Source organism: Mustela nivalis (assembly GCF_964662115.1).
Source record: "Mustela nivalis genome assembly, chromosome: 11".
Lineage (NCBI taxonomy): Eukaryota > Metazoa > Chordata > Mammalia > Carnivora > Mustelidae > Mustela > Mustela nivalis.
The window spans coordinates 78,816,192-78,841,250 of record NC_139030.1 but is presented as its reverse complement, the minus strand read 5'-3'; the positions used below and the strand labels follow the sequence as shown (position 1 = coordinate 78,841,250).

The following is a 25,059-nucleotide window of genomic DNA, read 5'->3' as shown; positions in this document are numbered from 1 at the left end:
GATTGTCCAACGCTGCAACTGAAGTCAGCTACCAGGGCAGTTCTCCTGCCTCTTCCACACACTAGCAATTGGAAATTCAGGTGCTTTGCAGGGAAACATGAAACTATGTGTCAAAGCAGCCTCACCGAGCTGTGGCATCGATCGATCGAGCAGGGTTTCCCAACCTCAGCACAGTGGGCGTTTGGAGATGGGTAAGTTTTGGGGTAGGGGCTGGCCCATGTGTGGCAGGTGCTGAGCACCACCCTGGGGCCTGTACCCACTAGACACCAGTAGCGCCCCCTGACCCAGCTGTGATAACCAAACAAGTCTCTCTAGACATCACTAAATGTCCCCACTAAAAATAACTCTCAGCCTCATTTAAATCAGAGCTTTATCCAAGCAACTGTTCCTCTTTGTTTTCTGATGCCCCTGTCCCCTTCATCTCCTAAAGCTGATCGATCCATTTTTCTTGGGTCTCAAACTCAAAGGGTCTTAATATTTAGATGCACTGGTTTCTTTTTCTTCTCATTTACATGGTCTTCATATGTTTTTTTTTTTTTAATATATTAACTTTTTATTTTTTATAAACATATATTTTTATCCCCAGGGGTACAGGTCTGTGAATCACCAGGTTTACACACTTCACAGCACTCACCAAAGCACATACCCTCCCCAATGTCCATAATCCCACCCCCTTCTCCCAAACCCCCTCCCCCCAGCAACCCTCAGTTTGTTTTGTGAGATTAAGAGTCACTTATGGTTTGTCTCCCTCCCAATCCCATCTTGTTTCATTTATTCTTCTCCTACCCACTTAAGCCTCCCTGTTGCATTACCACTTCCTCATATCAGGGAGATCATATGATAGTTGTCTTTCTCTGCTTGACTTATTTCGCTAAGCATAATACGCTCTAGTTCCATCCATGTTGTCGCAAATGGCAAGATTTCATTTCTTTTGATGGCTGCATAGTATTCCATTGTGTATATATACCACATCTTCTTGATCCATTCATCTGTGGATGGACATCTAGGTCTTCATATGTTTTTATTAAAAATTTTTCACATGAAATCCAGGCTTCCTCCATCCCCAAATAACGTGTATGTTTATGTAAAAGAGGCTTAAGTACTTCCTAGTTTGCTAGCTTTAGACATCCTTAGTTTTTAAAAGAATTTTTTATTGAGCTATGATTAACATATAGCATTATGTTAGTTTCAGGTATAGAGCATCAAAATCTGATACATGTGTATATTGCAAAATGATCACCATGATGCATTTCCTTAGCATCTCTCATCACACAGCTACTGTTTTTTTTTTTTTTTTCTTTTCCCCTTGGGATGAAAACTTTTAAGATCTACTCTCAGCAACTTTCAAATATACAAAACAGTATTTTGAACTCTAGTCACCATGCTCTACAGTATTTTCCCAGGACTTATTTATTTTAAAACTAGAAGTTTGCCCCTTTTGTTTTTAAATGATATCATGAAGGCAACTTGGAAAAGCTCAAGATAAACTCTGAGCGCCAAAGCTTGGGAAGTACTAAAAAAAAAAAACAATGCGTCTTGAACAGAAAGGGACTTGCCAGAGCAGAAGCTCAATAGGGTGGCAGCTTTCAGGGATAGAGCTGAACAGAGAAGCCTCTGACATACTGCCCATGTATTGTGTGCAGATAGAGTGAAGCTGTGGGAAAATATAAGGTCCCTTCTCTTAGGAGATGTTTTGCATCCTTGTAGACTGATCTTTACTGAATTGTGCTTTTTGAGTGTCATGCTCTATAGGATTGATATGGACACGTTCCAACAGAACCATTGCTCTGACTCAAAAAAAACCTGAAGTTTCTGAAGCATGCACTTTTCTTGTAAGATTGTGGGAGTATTTTAAATCAGAAGAATTGTTTGATCTAATGCTCCAGCACAAATGAGTTAGTGGGAGGCCAACTGCTGCTGTCAGAATATAAGGGAGGAAGTCCACAAATGTTCAAATGACCTGAAACACAGTAGCTACGAGGCCTATTGTGCATGGCAGGATAGAGAATCTTGCACAGTCACCCAGGGGGCCATCCCGGGTGGACTTGAACAAGACATTAAACCTCTCTGAGCTTTGATCTACTGCATGATAAGATGGTAAGAGAGTTGTCATGAGGAGCCAGAGAGCTGAAGAACTTTCAGAACACAGAACAGTGCCTGGCACAGGAGAAGCAGCTATCACTTCAACTATAGAATTCTATTCCATGTGATCTCAATAAATGTTATCCAAAAAACAGTCTTGTAGTCAAATGTCCGGATATACCACTTTAAGTAAGATTAAAAAAGCCTTCTGTCCCCCCTCACTGCAGTACTTCTCAGAGCCTTTAAAATGTTGATATGCAACCTGAGTTTCAAGATGGTAGTGTCCAAGTATGGACCATTTGACACAAGGACCCTTTTTGCATAAGGCAGTTCACAAGACTAGAAAACACTGGGTGAATCACAGCTTGCATTTCCAAGCATGACACATAGTGTAATATAATTGGGATCTCTTATCAGGATATACAGAACTTTAATTGTGAAACCTATCAACACTGACAATTACCAGAACATGCTAAGAATCTGCGACTCCTTAGTATGAAGCATTCACAAAACCTCAAATTCCAGTATGCTGTCCATGTGGATCTTTTTCAAAAATGTTAGTATGGTAGGGACACCTAATAAGAGATCTACCCTTGCCACAAATTTTTAAGTGAATATTATATTACTGTTGGTTGTAGGAAGATGTTGTACAGCAGATCTCTAGAGTGTACTCACCTTGCACAACTGAAACTTTATGCCCTTTGATTAGCAACTCCCCATCTCTCCCTCCCACCAACCATGTGGATTTTTACATCACTTACCCGAGACCCTTTTTCAGGAAAGCACTGGCACACTGCACAATCTCTTCCTCCGCAAGGACCCACAAACTTCTTTCCACTCTGGAAAGTGAAGCATCTGGTTTAGTAAAGCAGTATTCTTCACTTAGCTAGGTACCTGTTGTGTACATTATAACAAACACCTTGCTTTCTCTAACCCATGAGAATTCCACAGTATACTTTGAACTTTGGATCTGTGAAAAGAAAAGGCTAATGTTGATATATAAAAAGGCAAAGAAATTACACTGTGGCTTGATAAGAGGGAAGATGATTATGCGAGCAAAATAAAAGTTCATGTGAGCTAGCATTAAAAAGAAAAAAAAAAGCCTGCTTCTGAAGCCACTTTTCACTGGCCAAAATCTTCTGTAATGTCTCTCTCCTAGCAAGATATCACTTACTAAGTTGTGCATAATCTTAGAGTATAAGTTATATGGTTAGGAAAACTAAGCACACAATGGTGTCTCACTTAGATTATAAATTGGCCTGCTTTTTAGGACCCTCTTGCTTCCCCTCCAAGAACGCTGAGTCCTTCCTGGTCACTGCTGTAGTCACAGCTGTGGACTTCACGTGACAACTGTTTCCTGCAAGTTGCTGAAACTCCAAGAAGGTTCTTCTAATGTGTCTCTCAACCAGAAAGCTCTTGAATTTGAATCATTTGGGCACTTTCTCCACTTCTCCCTAACTTCCCTCCAAAATTTTCATTAAAGAGTTACTCCACACTCACATATTTTCTTAATGTTCATGCTTCCTCCAAACACACACACACACACACACACACACACACACATCCTTTGGGAAGAATCAGCGCCTTGTTCCCACAAATCCTCATTGTCTATATCCAGAGTCATCTGTCACTTCGGTACAAAAGCATAATCCTAGAGTAACTGTTTCCATAAATTGACCCCTTAACAACAGAACAGCCACCATGAGGCACTTGCGTTGACAATGGACGCTGAGCATTCCTTCAGAGCCTGGGGCTGTGGATTGGGAGGGAATAGTGACAAAAGCAGCTCCAGATACTAGGAGCTGAGAGTGTGGATAGGAAAATCAGAAGGACACCAGGGATAAACTTCCCCTAGTTCATCATCTTGCTGGTCCAGGCCTCACTGTAACTCTTATGTATTAACCATACATTTCTATGATTGATAGATCTTTTACACCCAAGGCTATAAATTTAAGCTTTTATGTCAAAGTACGGTGGGGAACATTAAAACATTTGAACCAATAGTTATAGTTCTGATGGAGAGACCTCTATACATACATACACACCTATGTACATAAGCATATATGTAAATACATCTGAGTAGTGTACATAGGAATATATACATGTGTATACATACACATGTGTATATGAATATGTGTTTGGGAGGGAAAAGAGTCTATCCAAATGCATTTTTTTCAATCACACAATTTAGACCTCTTTTTTATGGGAAAATACGCTCAGAGGCAATCCAAAAAAAATTAAAAAAAACTTTAAATTGAGCATTAATAAAAAAGACATTATTATAAACAAAACTCCTTAGGGTCATTGAAAGTATATAAGAATGTAAACCTTGACAAGAGTTAAGTTAAAGAATGTATTTGAAGTTTCAGAAATATATACCTCTGGAGGGTTGAGTCACACTGTTATCTATGAATGCAGAAACATCAATTTCAAAACTCTGATAAGGTGAAAAAAAAATGAAATAGGCCAGGTCCAGGACAGCATGAAAACACTTAAAATAACTAGTCTGAACACTTGGGTTCACTTAAGGTTGGGATTCATTACTATGTGTTCAGTGGGATATCAAAACAACCAGAAAAAGAAGGCTGGCTGATTAGCTGGTTTGATAATAAAGGCAAGTTTGTTCTCTTATTGTTTGTTTGTTTTGGCTTTTTTTTTTTTTTTAACTTAACTGTGTGCCAAGCATCACAGAGATGTTTGTAGCAAAATTACATTTCAGGAAATAATCATTTTAAAATAAATTAGATAAGTTAGCAGATTCTAGTAAAGAAAAAGAAATAGTTGCATATAAAGCTTTGATACTGATAAGAGAAAAGGCAAGAGATAATTTCAGTCTCTGAAGTTCTTCTATGTTACATGTTTCCCAATAAATGCCACCTAAAAGGGGGAGGCATTTGTAAAAGAAGAAGCTGCATCTCAAAAACAGATCGTGTCAACCCATTTGAAAAAGATAAAGACCATACCCCAGACAAGGCAACATTTAATGTATAAACCATATTCACCAGGAACACACTGGCATTCTCAAAAACTAATGTTCCTCTTCAAAAAGGAAAATGGAAAAGTTCCTATCCGTTTTATCTCAGATATTTTTAAACAAATTTATCTTGAATAAAAGGCTTAAGAAGTTATTAATTTCTAGATTAATAACCAGTCCTACATTTCTGCCTCTATTTTTTTCTTTTTTTAAAAAACAACATTTGCACAAAAACTAAAAGTTCAAATAGGGCAAAAGGATAATGGAAGAAGAAATCTTCTTTTCCAACTCAGGAGAGGCAGTCACTGTTCTCACTCAGGGTCTGGATAGTTAAAAGCATGTTCATGCCATGATCACATACACACACATGCACAAACATATGTGCACACAAGTAAACACACATACACATGTACACACATGTAGACATACACACGCACACACAAACCCACGTGTACACCCAGGCATATGTACGTACACAGATGCATTCTTTGGCCACTTTGGTCTTGTTTTATTTTAACCCAAAGGGTGTATTTCTCTGTACCTTTCTGTTTTCTTAATCAGACATCTTCAAAATCATTCCAATTTAACAGAACCCCTCTCCATCGCATGAAGTACCATAGCTTGTTTAACCAGACCTTCTTGATGGGTGTTTAGCTATCTCACGTCTCTTGTTACTCAACGCTCCCGTGAAGCCAGTGTTCTTGGGCATTTTCTTTATGCCTAAGTCAGCATAAATATATATGACAAATTCCAAAAAGGAAAATACCTGTGTTCAACAGGATTATACATTTGCAATTCGGATGGATAATGCCAAGTTGCCTTCCATAGCTACTGCATTGATTTACATCACCACCTTTCAAACCCAACTACAGTATAAGCTACTTTTGGGGCAATATCTCTAAAACCTCTGTACAGCACAACCCACTAGGAGGGTCCAGGCTAGAACAGTCTGGTTCAAGAATTTTATTCACTCATACAGAGCATAGGAAACAAAGGAAGTGAGGGGTGCCTGGGTGGCTCAGTGGGTTAAAGCCTCTGCCTTCGGCTCAGGTCATGATCCCAGGGTCCTGGGATCCAGCCTCACATCGGGCTCTCTGCTCAGCAGGGAGCCTTCCTCCTCCTCTCTCTTTCTGCCTGCCTCTCTCCCTACTTGTGGTCTGTCTGTCAAATAAATAAAAATCTTTAAAAAACTAAAAATAAAAATAATTTTAAAAAAAAGAAAAAGAAACAAAGGAAGTGAAATTTAAGACTGTAGACTCTTACAATAGGGAAAAAATAATGTAATACAGAAATAAACATGGAGAAATCAGGTAAAAAAAAAAATCCAGATATATAATTTTCAGTGGGTTTCCATTCATTATTTCAGATGAGGCTCTCCAATGCGTGTGAACTATGACTGCTTGGGGAGAGCTTCTGATTCCCTGACGCCTGTGCTTTCTGTTCCTGACTGGTAGGAAAAGAACAACAGAAGGCAACTTCCTATTTTAACTGGTTTTGAAAAGACCTATGTTATTAACTTAAATAATCACAGAAATTAGATTGGATAAATCCAAGCTAGAGAGGATGCACAAATGGAGATGTGCTCTATAGTGACTGAACCCATGCAGCTGTCTCAAGGTCTACCTTACAGGCGGTCCATGGTGTGATTTCCCAGAAACGCCTGGGGTGGGGTTTAGTAATTCTGATTCCTCAGTGAGGAAGCAGAAGAAAGAGATCTTGTTACAGAATATTCTAGGCTTCTCTTTCTCCAGAGTCAAAATGTTCACATTTAATCTTATATTTCTTGATTTAATCTTGAAGTGACCCAGCAGCTTCCTGCCCCTCTCCAACAACAACAACAACAAAACAAAACAAAACAGATTTTAACAAAAGATTATGTCATAAAATAAAGAAATCTCCAATATGTGGGCAATTATTTGCTAAGTAGTCTTGACTATAAAATAGAAAAGAAACCTCAGAGTTCCCCTAGCCCAACCCTTCACTTTGCAGATGAGAAAGCAGAGTCCCACCGAGTGACTTGTTTGAAACAAAAAGATTTATAATGAGAGTAATGCATGCAATTAGAGTTAATTAATGTACTTACCCCATATACATGTTGTACAGAAAAGAGGATGAACATAAGTGACCTATGAAATAGCAAAAAAGGAGATTAATTTAAACTGTTCATTTTCATGCAAAACAAACCAAACAGAGAAAGAACAAAGGAATAAATCCCAGAAAGCTTCTTTTTATTTCTAATAGGCAGCTGTCATCTGTGACAAGATAAATGTTATCCTCTCTCTGGCTGTCATCATTACCTCCCCTCTTGCTAATCAGTCAAGAAGTACTCGCAGCCGTTTAGTGGGGTCCCCACTGGGTCTGGGGCCCTGGGGATACCCTGAAGGTGAGACCCAGATAAGTAGCTGGGGGAAGAGGGGTGACTCTCTGAATGAAATGCAGAGGAGTGAAGGAAGGAGGCAGCTTTGTTCAGAGACAGTGCAAAGACCAGTGTACCCTGGATGACATGAAGTGGAACCAACTGGAAGGAGGGAGGAGGGAAGAAAACCTATCTGGACTGGGGAGATGGTTTGGAAGGGAAGGAAAATAATATGAACCAGTTAGGGAAGAGCTAAGTAGTTCAGATGGTCTCCTCCATCTTCAGAACCAGCAATGGCTGTCTATCCCTCTGGCCTCTGCTTCCATTGTCCCATCTCTTTTGCCTCTCACTCCCCTTCCCCCTCTTTCACTTCTAAGGACCCTTGTGATTACACTGGGTCCATCCAGATTACACTGGGCCCATCTCCAGAATAATCTCCCCAAGGTCCGATGATGAGCAAGCTTAATGTCATCCACAAGCATATTCCCTGTCGCCCTGTGACAGAACACATTGTCAGGATCCAGGGACTAGGATGCGGACCTCCTCAGGGGCTGTTATCTTGCCTACCATACTAGTGAAGTGCCCCTCTAGTATCTCTGCTAATTAGAGGGCCCCTCCTGCACTGGACATCAGGAAAGTTTTTACTATTTGAACCTAGTAAGAGAGCACCAATCTACAGCCTTTAGATGAGTGTCTTTCCCATTGGAGATGATGTGGTGTGATTCAGGGAGAGCAGAGAGAATTGGTGTTTAATAAAAATGAATCACACACAAAAAAGCAGGCGTAATGCATAGATTTCTGGAAAAATTTGGCTTTTTGACACATGAAACATTCAGACGATTCATAACTATAAAACCAACGGTTAGGAGAAATTATTGAATAAAAGCAAGTCATCGCACTAAGGACACTCACCAGGGATCTGTGGCCAAGGGTTTGATCCACCTGAATGAGCACCTTACTGACGCCATGTGCATGGGTTACTTCAAGTCTTGGTACTTAAAAAAAACTCTGTCAGGTTTCTCTTCTCTTCCAGAAGACTCTGACTTATAAGTGAGGCTCTATGTCCTGGGTTTAAAGTTTGGATATGTTATATATAAAACAAGGTGTAATTACATATAAAAAAGGGTGTAAGACACAACATTTTAAATATAAAGATACCTTTTAAAATACAACATGCATTATAATGTTGAAAACAATGACTTTCATCATTCATAGTAATGGAAATATTTTCTAAAAGGGGAATGCAATTTTTTTGATGAGAATCTTAGTGATGATTAAACAAATAAATATCAATTTCATTCTTAGACATAAAAGTAATTTCCAGTTATTTATGTCATAAATATATTTTTGAGAAGTGAAAAAAGGTGTATGTAATGCTTGTATAAAAAATTATTGCTTCATTTTGTTAAGCAGCATTTTCTACTACATAACATTTGTCCTTGAAAATCCAAGTTAAAATTCCCTTGAGTGAGTTTTTGTTTCGTTTGGTTTCATTTTGTTTTTTCACCTTTGAAAGTAGGAAAGTGACCGTTTAGTATAGAAAGAAATACTTTGCACACAACAGCAAATATGTATAAAATTATTTTTATGTAAAATGGTACAACTTCTATGGAAAACATTTTGGCAGTTCCTCAAACAGTTAAACACAGAATTACCATATGATCTAACAATTCCACTCCTATGTATATACCATGAGAACGGACACTATGTTCATGCATAAATGTGTACATAAACATTCAGAGTAGCCAGAAAGTGCAAACAACCTGCATGAATGGGCAAGCAGAATGTGCTACATTGGATTTGGCAATAAAAAGGAATGAAGTACTGATACATAGATGAACATTGAAAACGTTCTATTAAGTGAAGGAAGTCACATATTATATAATATCAAAAAACCCAGAATAGGCAAATCCATGGAGACAGAAAATAGAGCAGTAATTGTCAGGGGTTGGAGGAGAAGAGAACTGGAAGGTCCAGTTTCACCTTTGAAATTAGGAAAGTGATGGAATGTTCTGGAATTAGTGGTGTTCATTGTGCAACATTATGAATACTCTAAAAACCACTGAGTTATAAACTTTAAAAGAGTTCAAACAGTGAATTTTATTTTGTGAACTTTATCTCAATTAAAAAAAAAAGAAGAAAAAAATATTTTTACTCCAAGCCTCTTTATCTTTGATAAAAGATCTCTGGCTTAAAGGAATGTCTTGAAATTGGAAGTGTCTTGAAATTGAAATACCTCATCTTAAAAACTCTGGCTTCTCTGAAGACCTGTACCAATGAGAATTGGGTAGAGAGAGGAAAACTGGGAGTATATACCAGTATTTATGGGAGACTAGTTCTCCACGTAGGTGGGAGAACAACATTCCATGATACAGTTTGAAAATCAAGTAGAAGAATCTGCTGAGTGCCCAAATCATTTCCCATCCCCAAATCCATCATTTTAGATACTTTTTGAAGCTGCATTCTTGGAGCAAGTCTCAATAAAACAAATTATTGATTTGGAAGGAATACACAAATTGGCTTGAATCATTCAAAGGGTACTCAATATTTTAAACAAATAGGAGTCAAAAATTAAAGAAAACAGGGGCATTTGCTTTTAACCTCCAGACAGACACATGATGCAATTAATCTCCAAACATATTGTGATAAAGGGTGTAAAAAGGGATTTTATTAAAACATAGTGTTGTTATGGTCACTTTCAGAACAAGAACACCAAATCAGGGCCCTAACATTTAGGAGTTTCTCAATACAATTTGTAATTGGATGGCTGGCCAGTTGGGTACACAGGTGGATGGACAGATGGACCAATCCACAGAAATCTAACTAGTCTCTTGGGAGTGAAAGGACCTTGCTGATTGGGAGTGCCATTGCAGCCTCATCACTGTGCACTTAGTAAGCCCTGTGACGACAGGGATTTTGTCTTTTTTCTATTCACAGTTATCTCTAGTGCCATAATAGTGCTTGGAACATAGTTAGACATATATATTTTTTCATTCATTGGATGAGAATTTACAGAAGATACTTTAGGACCTTTTGAATGTGAATCAAATATATTTAATAGAGGATATAAGATAAGGCCAACTTTGTATACACATGGGGTGAGGGAGAAAAAGGAGAAAGAGGGTGATGAAAAGAGGGATCATACAGCCTTGAGGGAAGTGGATGGGGAGGAAGATAATGATGCTGATTACATCAGGGACCCTCTGCTAAGAGGGCTGTGCACATCGAGTCACTTACTTCACCACAGTTTAGTAAGAAAAGTATTGGTTCTGTTGTAAAAGAAAATCAAATTAGGTCCATTTAAGTAATTGGTGCAAAGTCACAGAGCTAATAAATGGAAGAACCACAGGTTTTTGACTCTAATATGTAACCCTTCTCCTAATAGACAACTAAGCATGGCAGCCTGCCTATGTCTGGTCTCCTATCCCCCAGGAATGGTTTTTAAATTATGCGTACCTCATCTCCTTTTTTTTTTTTTTCTAAACCAAATTAACATCTAAAATTTTTCATTTTCTCTTTAAACAGTTACAAAGTATAATTTGGAACATTGTACATGGTGACCTATAAAATAAAAACAGTTGCAACACTATTTTTTGTATTTTTTTAAAGATTTATTTATTTATTTGATAGAGACAGAGACAGAGAATGAGTGGAGGAGGGGCAGAGAGAGAAGGAGAGAGAATCTCAAGCAGAATCCCCACTGAGTGTGGAGTCCAAAGCAGGGCTCAATCTTACGACCCTGAGGTTACAACCTGAGCTAGACACTCAAGAATCAAGAGTTGGACGCTTAACCGACTGAGCCACCCAGGTGCCCTGCAACACTACTCTAGATGTCGCCAACCGACCATCATAAGAATAGATCTCACCAGCATTGGTTTAAAATTCATGAACACAACTTCTTTAACAGCTAGAAATTTTACACCATTTTTCTTCTTGAATTCATATCTCCATTCCATTCTCATGTATATTGTAGTGCAATATATTTTTATATTTGGAAATCTTATGTTGATCATCCTATCATACTTCTCTGCAACAAAAATATGTATATAAATTAAGTGCTTTTTATGTCCTATGATCACAAATCTCTAAGTCTTAAAATTATTTTGACTAAATTTGCTTGCCATAATGATAAGTAGTATGTAATCCACCAAAACCAGATAAATTTAATTTTTTAAAAGATTTTATTTACTTGAGAGACTGAGAATGCAGAGGGAGTGGAAGAAGCAAAAAACACCACTCCTTCAGCAGGGAGCCTGACCTGGGCTCGATCCCAGGACCATCAGGCCATGACCTGAGGAGAAGGCAGACAATTAACCAACTGAGCCATCCAGGTGCCCCTAAATTCATATTTCGATAATTATTAAACACATTACAAATGAAATTTTACTGGAAATGTAGTTGGCAACAAATGAATTGGGCTTTTTGGTTTCTCAAATAGTTTATTTAGCCCAGATCAATAAGGAGATATGGTCAAGAAAAGAGTCAGGTCAAGCAACAGTTCTGCTTCCATTTTAGCTTCTTAAAACTGTAAATTCTAATAAATCTATTCACAGAAAAAAATAAGCTGTGAATGGAAGAAATTTGTTCTATATATCACTCAATGCTTTGAACTTCTCCTGAGTTGTATATCAAAAGCAACATAGAATTCATCATCAAGAATCATTTTGAGTGATCAACTATCTGATAAGTCTTCCCTCAATTGTGATGAAAGCAAAAAGTTGGGAACCACCTGGCCCTGGGATGTGGAACCCGAGAGGTAGAGTGCCTCTGTTCTCAGCACCTGCCTTTACACTGCTCACCATCTGGCCTGCAAACAGTTCTTGCCTTGGGGCAAAGCAAAATGGTAACCCTTGGGATGACTGAGGGTGCGGTTATACCTATCTGGTGAAAAGTAGTAGAATGAAAATTATGAAGGGGTTGGTGAGAACCTGAACCAAAGGCCCATCTTTAGATAGAACAATTGTAAGAACAAATACCTATAGCAGTTGAGAATCTGAAATTGATTCCTTTACTTGATTTTCCAAGCTGCTTGCACAACTCTTAGGAATCTTTTTGTGTCTTGGGGGTATATGTACCTCAGCTTGAAGGTCTCTGCTCTAGATGAACTTCCAAAGGGGTGTGTGTGTGTGTGTGTGTGTGTGTGTACATATATATAAATTTATAACTGTTCTCCTGTCTAAGTTGCATCATAGCTAAGCAGAGGGCCCATCTCATTATCAGCTGGACACCATGAACACTGGTGTGCACAGTGCCCTATGGTTCACACAGGAAATCCACAGTAATCTGAGAGGATTTTCTTTGTTGCAACTGCTTATGTTAAGTGCATGAAAACTTCTGTCTCAACCAAGCTTTTGACTGTACCAAACAACAAACAAAAATACTCTCACTCAGAACACTGTCCTTCTGACCTACCTTCTCACAAATACATGGCTCTGTCATCCCGTGGGACTGGCCAAAGCAGTGAGTTTTCAATGGAGTCTATTATTAGTACAGAGAAAAAAAAAAAAAAGCCTTAACAACCCAAAGTGCTGTGCCACTAAAATGTATGCAAATAGCAGCTCTGGGAGACTGCCTACCCAGGAAACTTCTACCAAAGTTCTACACCTTTCAAAGGACACACTTTATTTAGCCTACTGTTTTTCTCAGGAAAGGAGCATTCTCCACAAGCTGCTGCATCACGATCCACTCAGGCACCAGCTTCAACCCAGCTAAGCAAGGGTGTGGCCAGATCTTCATCACCCACCACATCATGGAGGAGGGGAACCACCTCACCCCAAGGTAGTCCAACCCAGAGCTTGACTTAGAACTTCTACTTGGAGCTGGGAAGGATGGCACAAGAGTATGGCCTGGATCAGTCCTCTTGAAGAGCTGAAATTAGGAAAGAGGAGAAAGGGGATGAAGGAGGAAGGAGGGACAGGAGATGCCCTGAGGTCCAGTCAGCCATTCGAAGGCTGGGACACGTCAAGGTGAAGGACAAGCCTGAATTTAGAGGACACAGATATCCTCAGTAATCATAAAAAGCTATTTTTAAGAGAGGAAAATGCAAGAAGAGAAAGACAGAGGGTCTACAGTGAGAGAATGAAAGACGAGCTCATTCCCAAGAGCTGCCACATTTTTGATGCAGGCTTATGGTTTGTTTCCTTTACCTGAGCAAACTGACCTGTCCAGCCAAGTCTGACAAAAGCATTTCCCCATCCCCACAGCTGGTCCCAACCTGTGACACCCCAACAGAAGCTCTCTTGGAGGTTCCACCAGAGGCTGAACATTAGCACCCTGAGCCTTCGACATAGGCCTCACTCCACAACCCAAGGAACGTGCCCACACTCTCTGCCAGCCTCTATTTATTTCAGTCGTTTCTAGAATGTAGATTCAATAAATGTCATTAGCTTCTCTTCCTCCAGCTCCCTGGGCTGATTTTTTTTCTTCACTACTTTATGAAAGTTCCTGGACTCCAATTCCTTTGGGACTTCTTATGAGTCTCTGCTCGATGTTTTTCAAATACTTTGTCTGGGAACGAGATCTGAGATCTTCCAAATCATTATTTCTACTACAAGGAATTTGTTTTCTCTGCAGCCCAATCTTGAAAAGAAATATACCCTGCTTGGGTTCTCATCGACTGGGGGATGGGGGTGCACAATGGCCAAGATTAGAGGGCCAGATTACAAAAGACTGAGTATGAGAATCTTCCAAGTCACAAAAAGGTAGTATGAGTACAATGTACTTTCTTTTCCCAAGTAACATTAAGTCTTTGAGCTCTTTTTTATAACAATATTTTTGTTCTTTCAGTGAAATAAATTCCTATTAACTTAAGGTCTATATGTTCTTTCCTTTGACCTTCTGACACAGAGCTATCTGAAGACTCTCTTTCCAAGGCAATTTTGTGTGTGTGTGGTCTGAACACCTATTTGTATATACCTTTATCTTTCCAAAATAGAATTCTTAATGGCTCATCTTTGCAAAGAAATAAGCAAAAGTCCTCAAAGGATAGAAGGATAGTGCTCCCAGGAAAAAAATGACATGCTCTGTCCACCTTGGTGGCTGGATATCTGCCTTTGAGGTTTACACTTTCCCTGTTAAGAGATGACCTGACCTTTCCCCAACATTCAAGCTGATTATTTGGTTTCGGTCTTTTGACAATCCCATATTCTTCAGACTTTCAAACAGTTCAGGTTGGTTTGAGCTTTTCTGCAAAAAGAGTCAATCTCAACAAATATCACAAGGTTTTTAAAGCAGGTCATGAATCTGGGTGGTCCATGGATCACCGGAATGTGGTTGGAGCTCCATGTTCTCTGAGAAGCAACATGGAAAAACTCTGAGAACTACTCAAGTAAATTCTTGAGAATAACTCAGTTCCAACTTGACCAGAATGCTGTTGGATTAGGACCAAGCCCGCCCCCACCTTGCCCTCCCTCCAGGTTCAGTTGAATTGTTTAAGAGTGCTGCAGAGTCCTCAGTTGACCTTGGAGTTCAGTTTGCTAGTCCGGAGCCAACCAGACCATATCTCAGTTAACCTACTATTCTGCCAACATAGGCTTTTATTATCATTTTCTCCTTGAGAACTCCTCCCAATATCAACAGAAAAGTTGACAATGACCATAATAATGTCACCACTTGGAACCCACATGGCAGTGACATATGTTCCAAAAATATAAATTGATTTTCATAACCAAATGGGCCCTGTACCTCCAAGTTAAGAATGACATTCTTGACTCAGAATGTGGTATGTCTCTTGCCAAAAGCACTAATCTCCCAGGTTGCTCTTGGTCTATAATTTTCCCTTCAGGACAGAACTGGGGTGGCTCTATACAAATTCTCTGGAACTTTTAGACCTCTGGGAACTGTCTTTGTGTTGAGCTCTGGTAGTAACACCCTATGATACAGAAGGCAGGGACCACCCATACTGTGGGGCTGTCATTTTCAGTGACTTCTCCCTTCCTCCACAGATACAGTCTGCCTCCTTCTCCTGGCACCATGTGCTCTCATGTTAGGGATAAAATCAGGCTCTAGAGTTAGAAAGACTTGTGTTCAGATCTTGATCACTTAGCAGCATAACCCTGAGCAAGTACGTAACTCTTCTGAACTCCTGACTTCTCAGCATGTGAAGTTAATCTTGAAGAGAATTACATGAGTCCAAATTAGCACCTAGCATAGTGTCTGGCACAGTGGTTCAAAAAATGTTCATTTCCTTCCTTCCTAATTTCTTCTAGGATGAAAAGATCTCCTGTATAAAATATATTAGAAAAGGGTTAGAAAATTGGGAACTGGATCAAGCCCGGGCAGAGCTCAGAAACGGGAAGATTGACCTGAGGAGGGAGGAAGATCTGGGGAAATGAAAAGAGGGATAAGCTATGACAGTCCCTCCTAAAGTCCTTTTAAACATGAGGAGAGAGAACTTATGGAGGGGGATGAATCTTCAGACAATCACAGAGTTAACATAAGTTGACTCTGAGAGGACAACAGGAAAAAAGTTGACATTGGGTGTTATCAACCAGAAAGCCAGCTCCTTCTGTTGTCACTGCTACTAATGTTCTCCCCACCCTCACCCCACTATACACACACTCCTCTTAGACCTCCTTCTCTTCTTCTGCCTTCTTTTCCTTCCTCCTCTTCTCCATCATCACCATCGTCACCACTATCCCACCATAAGAAAGTATAATGAGCAGCATCTCCAGAAGGCCACCTAGGTGCTAAGCACTGCTAAGGGCTTAACACAGATCTACAACCTTCACAATCATCCCATGAGGTAAGTAATATGATTACTTCCCTTTGCAAGGAAGTTACACATGCAGTGAGTGGCACATCCAGGATTCAAACTCCAAGGCTTTCCCTATTGACCATTATACTACAAAAAAATACATGCAAATTCCTGGATAAGCTTCAGGGATTTGTGTCTGGGAAGAACAACTCTATTCTCCAATACAGCAGCAGCCATGACAGTCAATTCTGAATGCAGTGGTGCACTATGATACAAAGACATTCATTTTTGGTGAATCCCAGAAAACCTGAATTCTTGCGGGAAGGTCTTTATGTCTGGAATCTCAAATCTGGGAAATCTTATCAAATAGTTGGGGGTCTTAAAATGTACCATTTCTATCTAGAACGTAGAGAAGTCAATTATTCAAGCATATAAGGTAGCTATGTGGCCAAAAAATGAAGGAGATTTCCCAAAAGTGTCCAAACGACCTTGAATGTTAAACAGAAATACTAGAGTGAGCATGCAACTTGTTCCAAAAAAGAAGGAAAGCTTTGTTTTGGTGAGAAGGAGCACAGTACTCATAAAACTCTTATGTCTTTTCTGAGGAGAGCTTAACTTCCTCCTTTTCCTCTGGCTTCATTCTTATCTTCTGCCCAGTGTCCATCTGTCTTGCTTCCAACAGGAGCTGGCTCCTAGAAACTCAGAATCTCCTACTGGGTGTCTTCCCTTGGGATGTCCTGGAACCAGACTTCTCTAAGAATGCTTCTGCCACTCTGGAACCTAATAATTATCTCATCCCTCAAAGCTGGGCTTCAGAGCTAGGCCATCCCACAGTCTACTACAGACTATAAGAACACATTCAGAGTTTCACTGTGGACATTATGAATCAGTAAATAAGAGCACAAAGCCAAGGCAGTGTGCTTGATATTGGATGAGGATGATATGTGGGCAGAGTAGCCAAGACAATTAACAGCTAGAAGTTTCACAAAATCATACAGGATTATTAAAGTAAGACTGTCTCCCTGTTCTAAAATTTGAGAGAGCGCCGAATCCTAACCACTAGACCACCAGGGAGCATCCCTGTTCTAAAATTTGAAAGTGAATTTTTTTGAAACTTCAGAAATTAAGGATACAAAGAGGTCCACATTTTTTACAACAAAAACATCAAATATATATAAAATAAAATAATTCATAGAATCTTGATTTTATATGAAAATCACAAGATTTGTAAATTCAAATCCACTAAAATGTAATAATGTTTAAAACTTGAAGTGATTTTCAGTTAACTTGCTTTAACCAAAAAATTTTTTTTTCTGGAATTAATTCCATTTATTTTTGGTGCAATATAAATAAATACCTATGATTTTGTTCACTCAAGAAATATCTATCAATCTCTCATTTAATATCAAATACCATCTGGGAACTGCAGATATGAAAATGAATTTGATTTACCTGAAGTAATAAAATATTACTCTTAAACAGATTGGGAAAAGTTAAAGGCATATATTACAATCACTAAAGTAACCACTAAAAATAATGCAGAAAGATGTAACTAGAAGTTGATATAAAATTCAAATAGAATGCTAAAAAAAAAATTGAATAGCACAAAAGAATGCCAAAAAGAAGGAAAGGGACAAAAAATAGGTGAGAAAGATAGAAGAGAAATAGAGAAATGGCAGAACTAAATATGGCCATATCAACTACTTTATATGAAAATAGGCTAGAAATTCCTATTAAAAGGCAAAGAGTGTCACACTGGGTTTAAAAAAGAAAAAAGGTCAACTATATGCTATAAGATACACATTTTAGATTAAAAGATACAAATAGATTGAAAGGAAAGGCTAGGAAAAGATAACCACACAAACAGTATACATAAGAAAGACTGGCTATGTCAACAGCACATAAAATAGATCTGAATATATAATTATGATCAAAAAATTAACAGGACAGAAAGCTACAAATATTATAAATATATGGACTTCATAGCAGAACTTCAAAATACCTGAAGCAAAAACTGAAAAACTAAAAGAAGAAATAGATAAATTCTCAAACATAGTTGAAAACTAATGCTTCTCTTGGTAACTGAAAGAACAAGGTAGAAAATATCAATCAAGACACAGAAGATCTGAATAACACCATGAACCACTTTACCCTAATTTATATACATATATAAGACACTACACCCAACAACTGCAAAACATATATTCTTTCCAAATGGATGTAGTGTGTTCAAGATAGACCCTACACCAGACTATAAAACAAGTCTCAGTAGGTTTCAAAAGACTGAAATCTTGCAGAGAATTGAATTAGAACTGAACCATAAACCATCTAGGAAATGTATTTCCTAGTATTTGGAAATCAACACTGTCCAAATAACATATTCATCAAGGACAATATTTTGAACTCAATGATAATAAAAACAACATAGCAAAATGTATGGGGTACAACTTAACTAGCCTAGATAAAGAAAAAAAATCTATAATTGTTCATATCAGGAAAGAAGAAACATCTAATATCAATGATCTGAACCCCTACTTAGAAAACTAGGAGAGGAGGATAAATTAATCCTGAAGTAAAGGCTAGGAAATAATAAAGGTAGAAAAAGAACTCAATAAAAGAGAAAACACTCAAGCAATAGAGAAAAACAAAAGAAACTCTAAGCTGGTTCTTTGGTTTTTTTGAAAAGGTAAATAAAATCAATCTTCTTGAGAAATTACCAATGGTAAGAAATGACAAAAGGGAAAACATTATAGATCTACAGGTATTAAAAAGATTGTTACAGAATCTTCTGAACAATTATATGCCAATAAATTTGACAATGTATAAGAAATGAACAGATTTCATGAAAGATGAATATTATCAGAACTGACACAGGAAGCAATAGAAAATCTGAATAGCCCTATATCAATTAAATTCAGGATTAATTAACTGAGTCATTCATAAATTTCCAACAAGGAAAACTCCAGGGTTAGCTGCCTTCACTAGTGAATTCTATCAAATATTTAAGGAAGAAATAATATAAATTCTTCACATAGACTTACAGAAAATAGAAGAGGGAACACTGGGCAACTCATTTTATGAGGCTAGTATTACTCAGATTCCAAGGATATTACAAGATATTACAAGAAAACTACATGAACATAGACTCATGAATTCATGAACATAGACTCAACTCTCCATAGCACAACATTAGCTAATAAAATCCATATATATATATTCAAATTATCTAGGATAGTATAAGCTATTTTTTAAAATAACAACAACAAAGTTGGAGAAGTTACATACCCTGATTTCAAAGCTTGCTCTAAAGCTGTAGTAATAATGAAATGTGGTATTGGTGAAAGAAGAGATTGTGCATCAGGGGAACAAAAAAAAGACCTAAATGTAGATGATTAATTAGTTTTCTATCTGGGTGCTAAGACAATTGAGTGGAGAAAGAGGTCTTTTCAATGAATGGTGCTGGAACAATTGGATAGCCATACGTAAAGGAAAATTTAAAATAGATCCTTGCTTTACACCATATTCCTAAATTAAGTTAAGATAGATCATTGACTTAAACCATAAAAATATAACAAAAAAGAAAACATAGGTGAACTCTTTGTAACCTTATTGTAAGTGAAGATTACTCAGATAACAATAACAACAAAAAAAGGACAAACAAAATAAGAAAATGTTAATGAACTGGGCTTCAGCAAAAGAAAAATATTTGTATTTCGAAAGACACCAATAAAGAAATGAAAAGACAAGCCAGAGAATGGGAGGAAATATTTATATTAAATATATCTGGCAAGGATATTGTGTCCAGAATATGTAAGTAACTATTATGACTCAACAGTAAGAAGGGAAACAATTAATGTTTTTTAAATGGGGGAGAAGATTTGAGCAGACACCTCAAAAAAAAAGTTCTACAATGGTTAAGTACATGAAAGATATGTAGCATCGTTAGTTATCAGGCAAATGAAAAGCATACTGACATACCACCGTATAACTACTACAATAAAATGAGGAACATTGAGGACACCACAAAAATGCGCCACAAATATGTGGAGGCACTGGAACTCCCATACATTGCCGGTGAGAATGCAGAATGATACAACTCCTTTGGAAAATGGTTTCTTTCATAATTAAACATACATCTAGCCATTTCACTTCTAGGTATATATTCTAGAGAATTGGAAACACATGTCCACACAAAGCCTTGTATAAAAATTTTCACAGTTGGGGCACCTGGGTGGCTCAGTGGGTTAAGGCCTCTGCCTTCGGCTCAGGTCATGATCCCAAGGTCCTAGGATCCAGCCCCACATCAGGCTCTCTGCTTGGCAGGGAGCCTGCTTCCCTTCCTCTCTCTCTGCCTGCCTCTCTGCCTACTTCTGATCTCTGTCTGTCAAATAAATAAATAAAATCATAAAAAAAATTTCTTTTTTAATTTCACAGGAGCTTTATTTGTAATAGTCCCTAACTTGGAAACAAATCAAATGTCCAACCACTGGTAAGTGGCACTTAAAAAGCTGCTATCCATACAATGGAACCCAACTCGGCAGCAGAAACAAACTGCTGTTATACTCAACACAGATGGGTCTCAGCATCATTCTGCTGAGTCAGAGAAGCCAGACACAAAAGGGCACATACTGTTTGATTCCATTTATGTAAAATTCTAGAAAATGCTGAAGAATCTGCAGTGACGGAAAGCAGATCAAGGTTTGCCTGGGAATGGGAGTAGAGAAAGATGGACTACAAAGGGGCAAAAAAATGAGAGAAAAGCTCTCATGACCTGTATCATGGTTTCACAGGATGAATGCAACTTGAATTGTGTACTTTAGGTATTGTTCTTTGTGCAAAAATTATGGTGCAGTAAATTAATTTTTGTGCTGCATTTATTACATTAAAAAAGTCACCCTCTGTCCCTGCCCTTATAATCCAGAAAAGTAACATGCAGTACAAAAAGTTGATTTGGAACCACTCTATTCTATTCTAAACAGTGTGAAATTAGCTATAAAGTAGACAGAGAAGGGTTTCTGGCTGCTTTAAAGTAAGCAAACAGGATCATGTATGTGATGAACATTACTAACATTCACCAAATACTTCCAGCTCTCTTTCCGGGCACATGGTAGACTTCATTTCCCTGTCACTTACAAAATGAAGTGTGGCTAGTGAAATGTGAGTGTGTAAGTAGTACGTGTCCCCTCCAGGTGGAAGCTTCTAGAGCAGCTTCAGATTTGGCACATTCTCTCTCCCTTCCAAAGAGATCAGAAAACGTGTTGCATGGGAATTTCTAGGAGGTTCCTGAGTGGCTATGATAAGCAGAGGATCTTCCCCTTTCTCACCTCCTCACACTCTGTGATGAACATGTAAGGAAAATGGGGAGAAAAAAATCTTGTTACCTTAAGCCTCTGAAATTGGGAGACTGCTTATAAGTGTTCCAGAAGCAATCTGTCCTTTCCCACACCACGTGCAGTTTTCGGTGGAACTCTGACAATGTTTTAGAAGAAGGGTTTCAGAGAGAACTTGCAGGGGATGAGCTAGAAAGCTATTGATGAGTGCAGTACTAGGCCATGTAAATCCTGAGGGAACTGATGACATCATTCAACTTCATTCATTTAACAACAGTAAAGAACTCCAAAAAGACCCCTGCCCTCATGGGGCTTCCACTCACATGAGTGAAGCAAACGCTATGCATTTAAGCACTGTGTAGAAAACAAACATATTGTGATGATGCAAAAGGGCAAAGTAATAATATCAAGCTTGTCAGAGGCAATGACCACTTGGTTTAAAACCCTCATCTGCTTTCAGTGTAAAAAGTAGAGGTCTCTGCTCTACATCCCCACTTTACTTTACTTAGTACATTGGATGGGATAACTGGGTGATGGGCATTAACGAGGGCACATGAGGTGATGAGCCCTGGGTGCTATACCCAACTAATGAGTCATTGAACATTATATCAAAACTAGTGATGTACTTAGAAAAACAAAGACAAATTGAAAACAAAACAAAACAAAAATAGAAAAATAAAGAAACAACAGTGAAAAAACAACTCTCTCGACCCCAAGCCTATTTTTTTTAAAAATCAAGAATTCTGATTTATTGACACCACCAAGTGAGTATACCAAATATTTTGTGTGTGTGTGTGAGACTATTCTTTTTTATTTAAATGTATGTATAGCTGACCTAGAATATGATATTAGTTTCAGGTATACAACACTGTACCAGAGGGAATGTATGTATGTGGTGTGGAAGTAACGAATGGGAGGTGTTATGTGGCTGTTAGAAAAGCCACTTCTCAAAGTTTAATGTGAGGAGGCTCAGAGGAGACCTTGCTGAATGCAGGCTCTGATTCAGTGGGTCTGGGGTGGTACCTGAGATTGCATTTCTAACCAGCTCTCCAGGAGGCCAAAACTACTGTTCCTAAAACTACTGCACAGACATAGTCAACTAACCTTGCTAGAATATCTAGCAAGGTTCTAGATGTCTTAGTACTTGGCTGACCTCAAGGGAGCTGGTGGGATGTGCTTGGCCATCACCCCCTTCCTACTCAGCTGAGAAGAGCTTATGCCACCATTTCTTACTGGGTTCACCCTCTTTTCCTTTATGCAACTGGAGAATCGGATCCCAAGATAAAATTGTTTTGTGAAGACCCTGGACAGAGGGCTTCTAATGCATTACCACACTGGATTCCTACAACTCCTGACGGTGGGTGCTATGATTATGCCTATTTTACAGAAAAGAAGACCCCACATCAGAAAGGTTACCTCATACGGTAAGTGTGAAAAGGATTCAAAATCTAGAGGCTACCCCAGAGACCAAGCTCTTCACCACTGCTTCTATCTTTCCGGCTTTACATCCCCGGCTTCCTTCCTGCTGTGTTGCAGCATCAGAAGTAACGTGCACTTGACTGCTGCCTCCCAGTTCAAAGTTAATAAAGCCAAGTCTGATCTGCTGTCAAAATGACTTGGCTTCAGAAAAAAGCAATTAAAAGCCAAAATTGAGAGCTCTTCCAAAATTTGGCCAAAAGAAAGAGCACTGACATTGAGGGTAGTTTTGTTTGTTTGTTTGTTTGTTTGTTTTTGTTTTTTTCTTCCCCTAGGAGGAAATGTCAGTTCATGCAATATTATCATACTTGGAATTCTTAGACACTTTTATTCATCAACCAAGCTCCTGATGTCCTATCTCACAAGAGTGACAGGAGACGTTTCCCTAGAGACTTCCCTGTCTACAGAAAGAAGCTACTATGTCTCACACTGCAACATCTGTGGCTTGGACACACCTGTCTTAATAGAGAGTTTAACATATGTCCTTTTGATTTTTCTACAAAGGAGAGGCCCTAATTCAATTCAGCCAACTGAAATCTGCATGTAAAACAGCAGTGCTCAAACTTGGCTGCACGTGGGAATCTCCAGGGAGCTTCAAAACACACCTGAGCCCCACCACTGGAAGGTCTGGTGTGATTGGCTTGGAATCAATTGGGTATCAGGGTTTTCAGAGGTTCCTTAGGAGATTCTAATGCACAGACACAGTCAACAATTGTTGGCATAAAAAACAGAGGGAAGACAGTAAATTCACTCACCAACCACCCCCCCCCCATCCAAAGCCAGGGTGAGATTCACTGTCAGGATTTTGCCCAACTACATATCTACAGTAGATCCAATACAGTAAGAGATCCTATTCTGATGGAGAGCAAGTGGTTCTCCACAATCAGTAACTAAAGCTCCTATTTCCCACGTGGTGCTTGATGACCAAGGACTGCAGATGTCAGCAAACACTGCTTCAGAGCAGGGGGCCTTAAGGTAGAGATGGAATCCAGGTGGTCTGTGATCTTGTATGCAAACAAAAGTAAACGTCTCTTTTCACTAACTTTTCCTGGAAGTTCGGCACTTCCTGCAGTTCTGAATATAGGCAAAAAATTACAATCCTACTGGTAGCCCCTGAGAGGGCACTTGATGGTGTTTCCATGTCACTTGCTAGTTTTGCTGTCACCACTAGTTTGGGATCACAGGTGTTTGATAGATCTGTTGTTAGAGGCAGGTAGTTAGTGCAATAATACTGTCGCACATCTGTCACTATATCATGACTTTAATAATCTGATAACTGCATCCCAGTAAAACTGGGGTTAAATACACAAGATCACAAAATTTAATTTTGTGATCTTGCGTATTTAATGACATGATTCCGAAAAGGGGTCTAAATATCTCCCCAGAGCCCATATGGCCAGGGGCACAAGAAAGGGCAGGAGCCCTGCTCTGAAGATAGTGCCCTAACAAGCCAGATACTGGACCTCCACGAAGAGGACTCTCAGGAGGGAGACACCCTGGACAGAGTTGGCTTTTGGTTTCCTCTGCCATTTCCGCAGATAAGATTTACCCTGAAAAGCCAGTTCAGCGCAGCAGAGAATAGGATGGGCTTTCTCTTTCCCCTCAGCTGCCTCTTGCTCTTGGCATTCCGGAGTGCCCAGACTGCCAGGCTGGTAACTCGAGTCCCCAAATTAATCAAAACACAGCGCCCGGTTCAAGCCCGGGCAGACAAGCCCGGGAGCCAGACAAGCTCTCCTCTGGTGACCCCGGGACCCCAACTCCCCGCCCCGCCCGCCACCCCGCGCGCCCCACTCTCAGTTGTCAGGCTTCCGCCGCTGCCTGCCCTCACCCCCCGCCTCCCCCCCCCCCCAACTCCAGACAGGTGCCCAAGGCCCGGGGCAGCGATTGCGCAGTCTGGGCGGTGGGCGCCTTACCTCAGGGACACCCGCCGCGCCGGAAGCCGCCTGGTCGCAGCGCGCGCCGCGCCTTCCCGCCCCGCCGCGTCCAGATCCACGCGCGACTCGGCGGCCGGGTCTCCGCGCTCTCCCCTCCAAGTGCGGCCGCGGCCAGTCCGCGGCGGGTTGAGAAGCGGAGGCGGCGCGAAGGCAGCGCGGCGGGAGCGGGAAGCAGGCTGGGCCACTAGAATGCGGACTCCCCAGCGCGCCTC

The 25,059-nt window shown here is 39.5% G+C and overlaps 1 protein-coding gene across 9 annotated transcripts in view; it reads right to left on the bottom strand.

The window, feature by feature from the left end:
* Positions 1–25,059, bottom strand: part of COL4A4 (collagen type IV alpha 4 chain) — a 125,044-nt gene that overhangs the window by 99,771 nt on the left and 214 nt on the right. For 6 of the 9 annotated variants that reach the window (XR_014300448.1, XR_014300449.1, XM_082690160.1 and 3 more), the window contains exons 1-4: positions 24,827–24,933; positions 8,325–8,477; positions 7,140–7,182; positions 2,844–2,921 (exon numbers count right to left, since the gene is read on the bottom strand). Coding sequence is in view for 7 of the 9 variants with exons in the window: in XM_082690160.1 (XP_082546286.1) it covers positions 2,844–2,921; positions 7,140–7,182; positions 8,325–8,386 (183 nt within the window). In the remaining 2 variants the exon portion in view is untranslated. Of the gene's footprint in view, positions 1–2,843; positions 2,922–7,139; positions 7,183–8,324; positions 8,478–12,824; positions 12,891–24,826; positions 24,934–25,059 lie in introns of those variants that run through there. The other 3 variants (XM_082690158.1, XM_082690159.1, XM_082690161.1) reach the window with 3 other exon arrangements.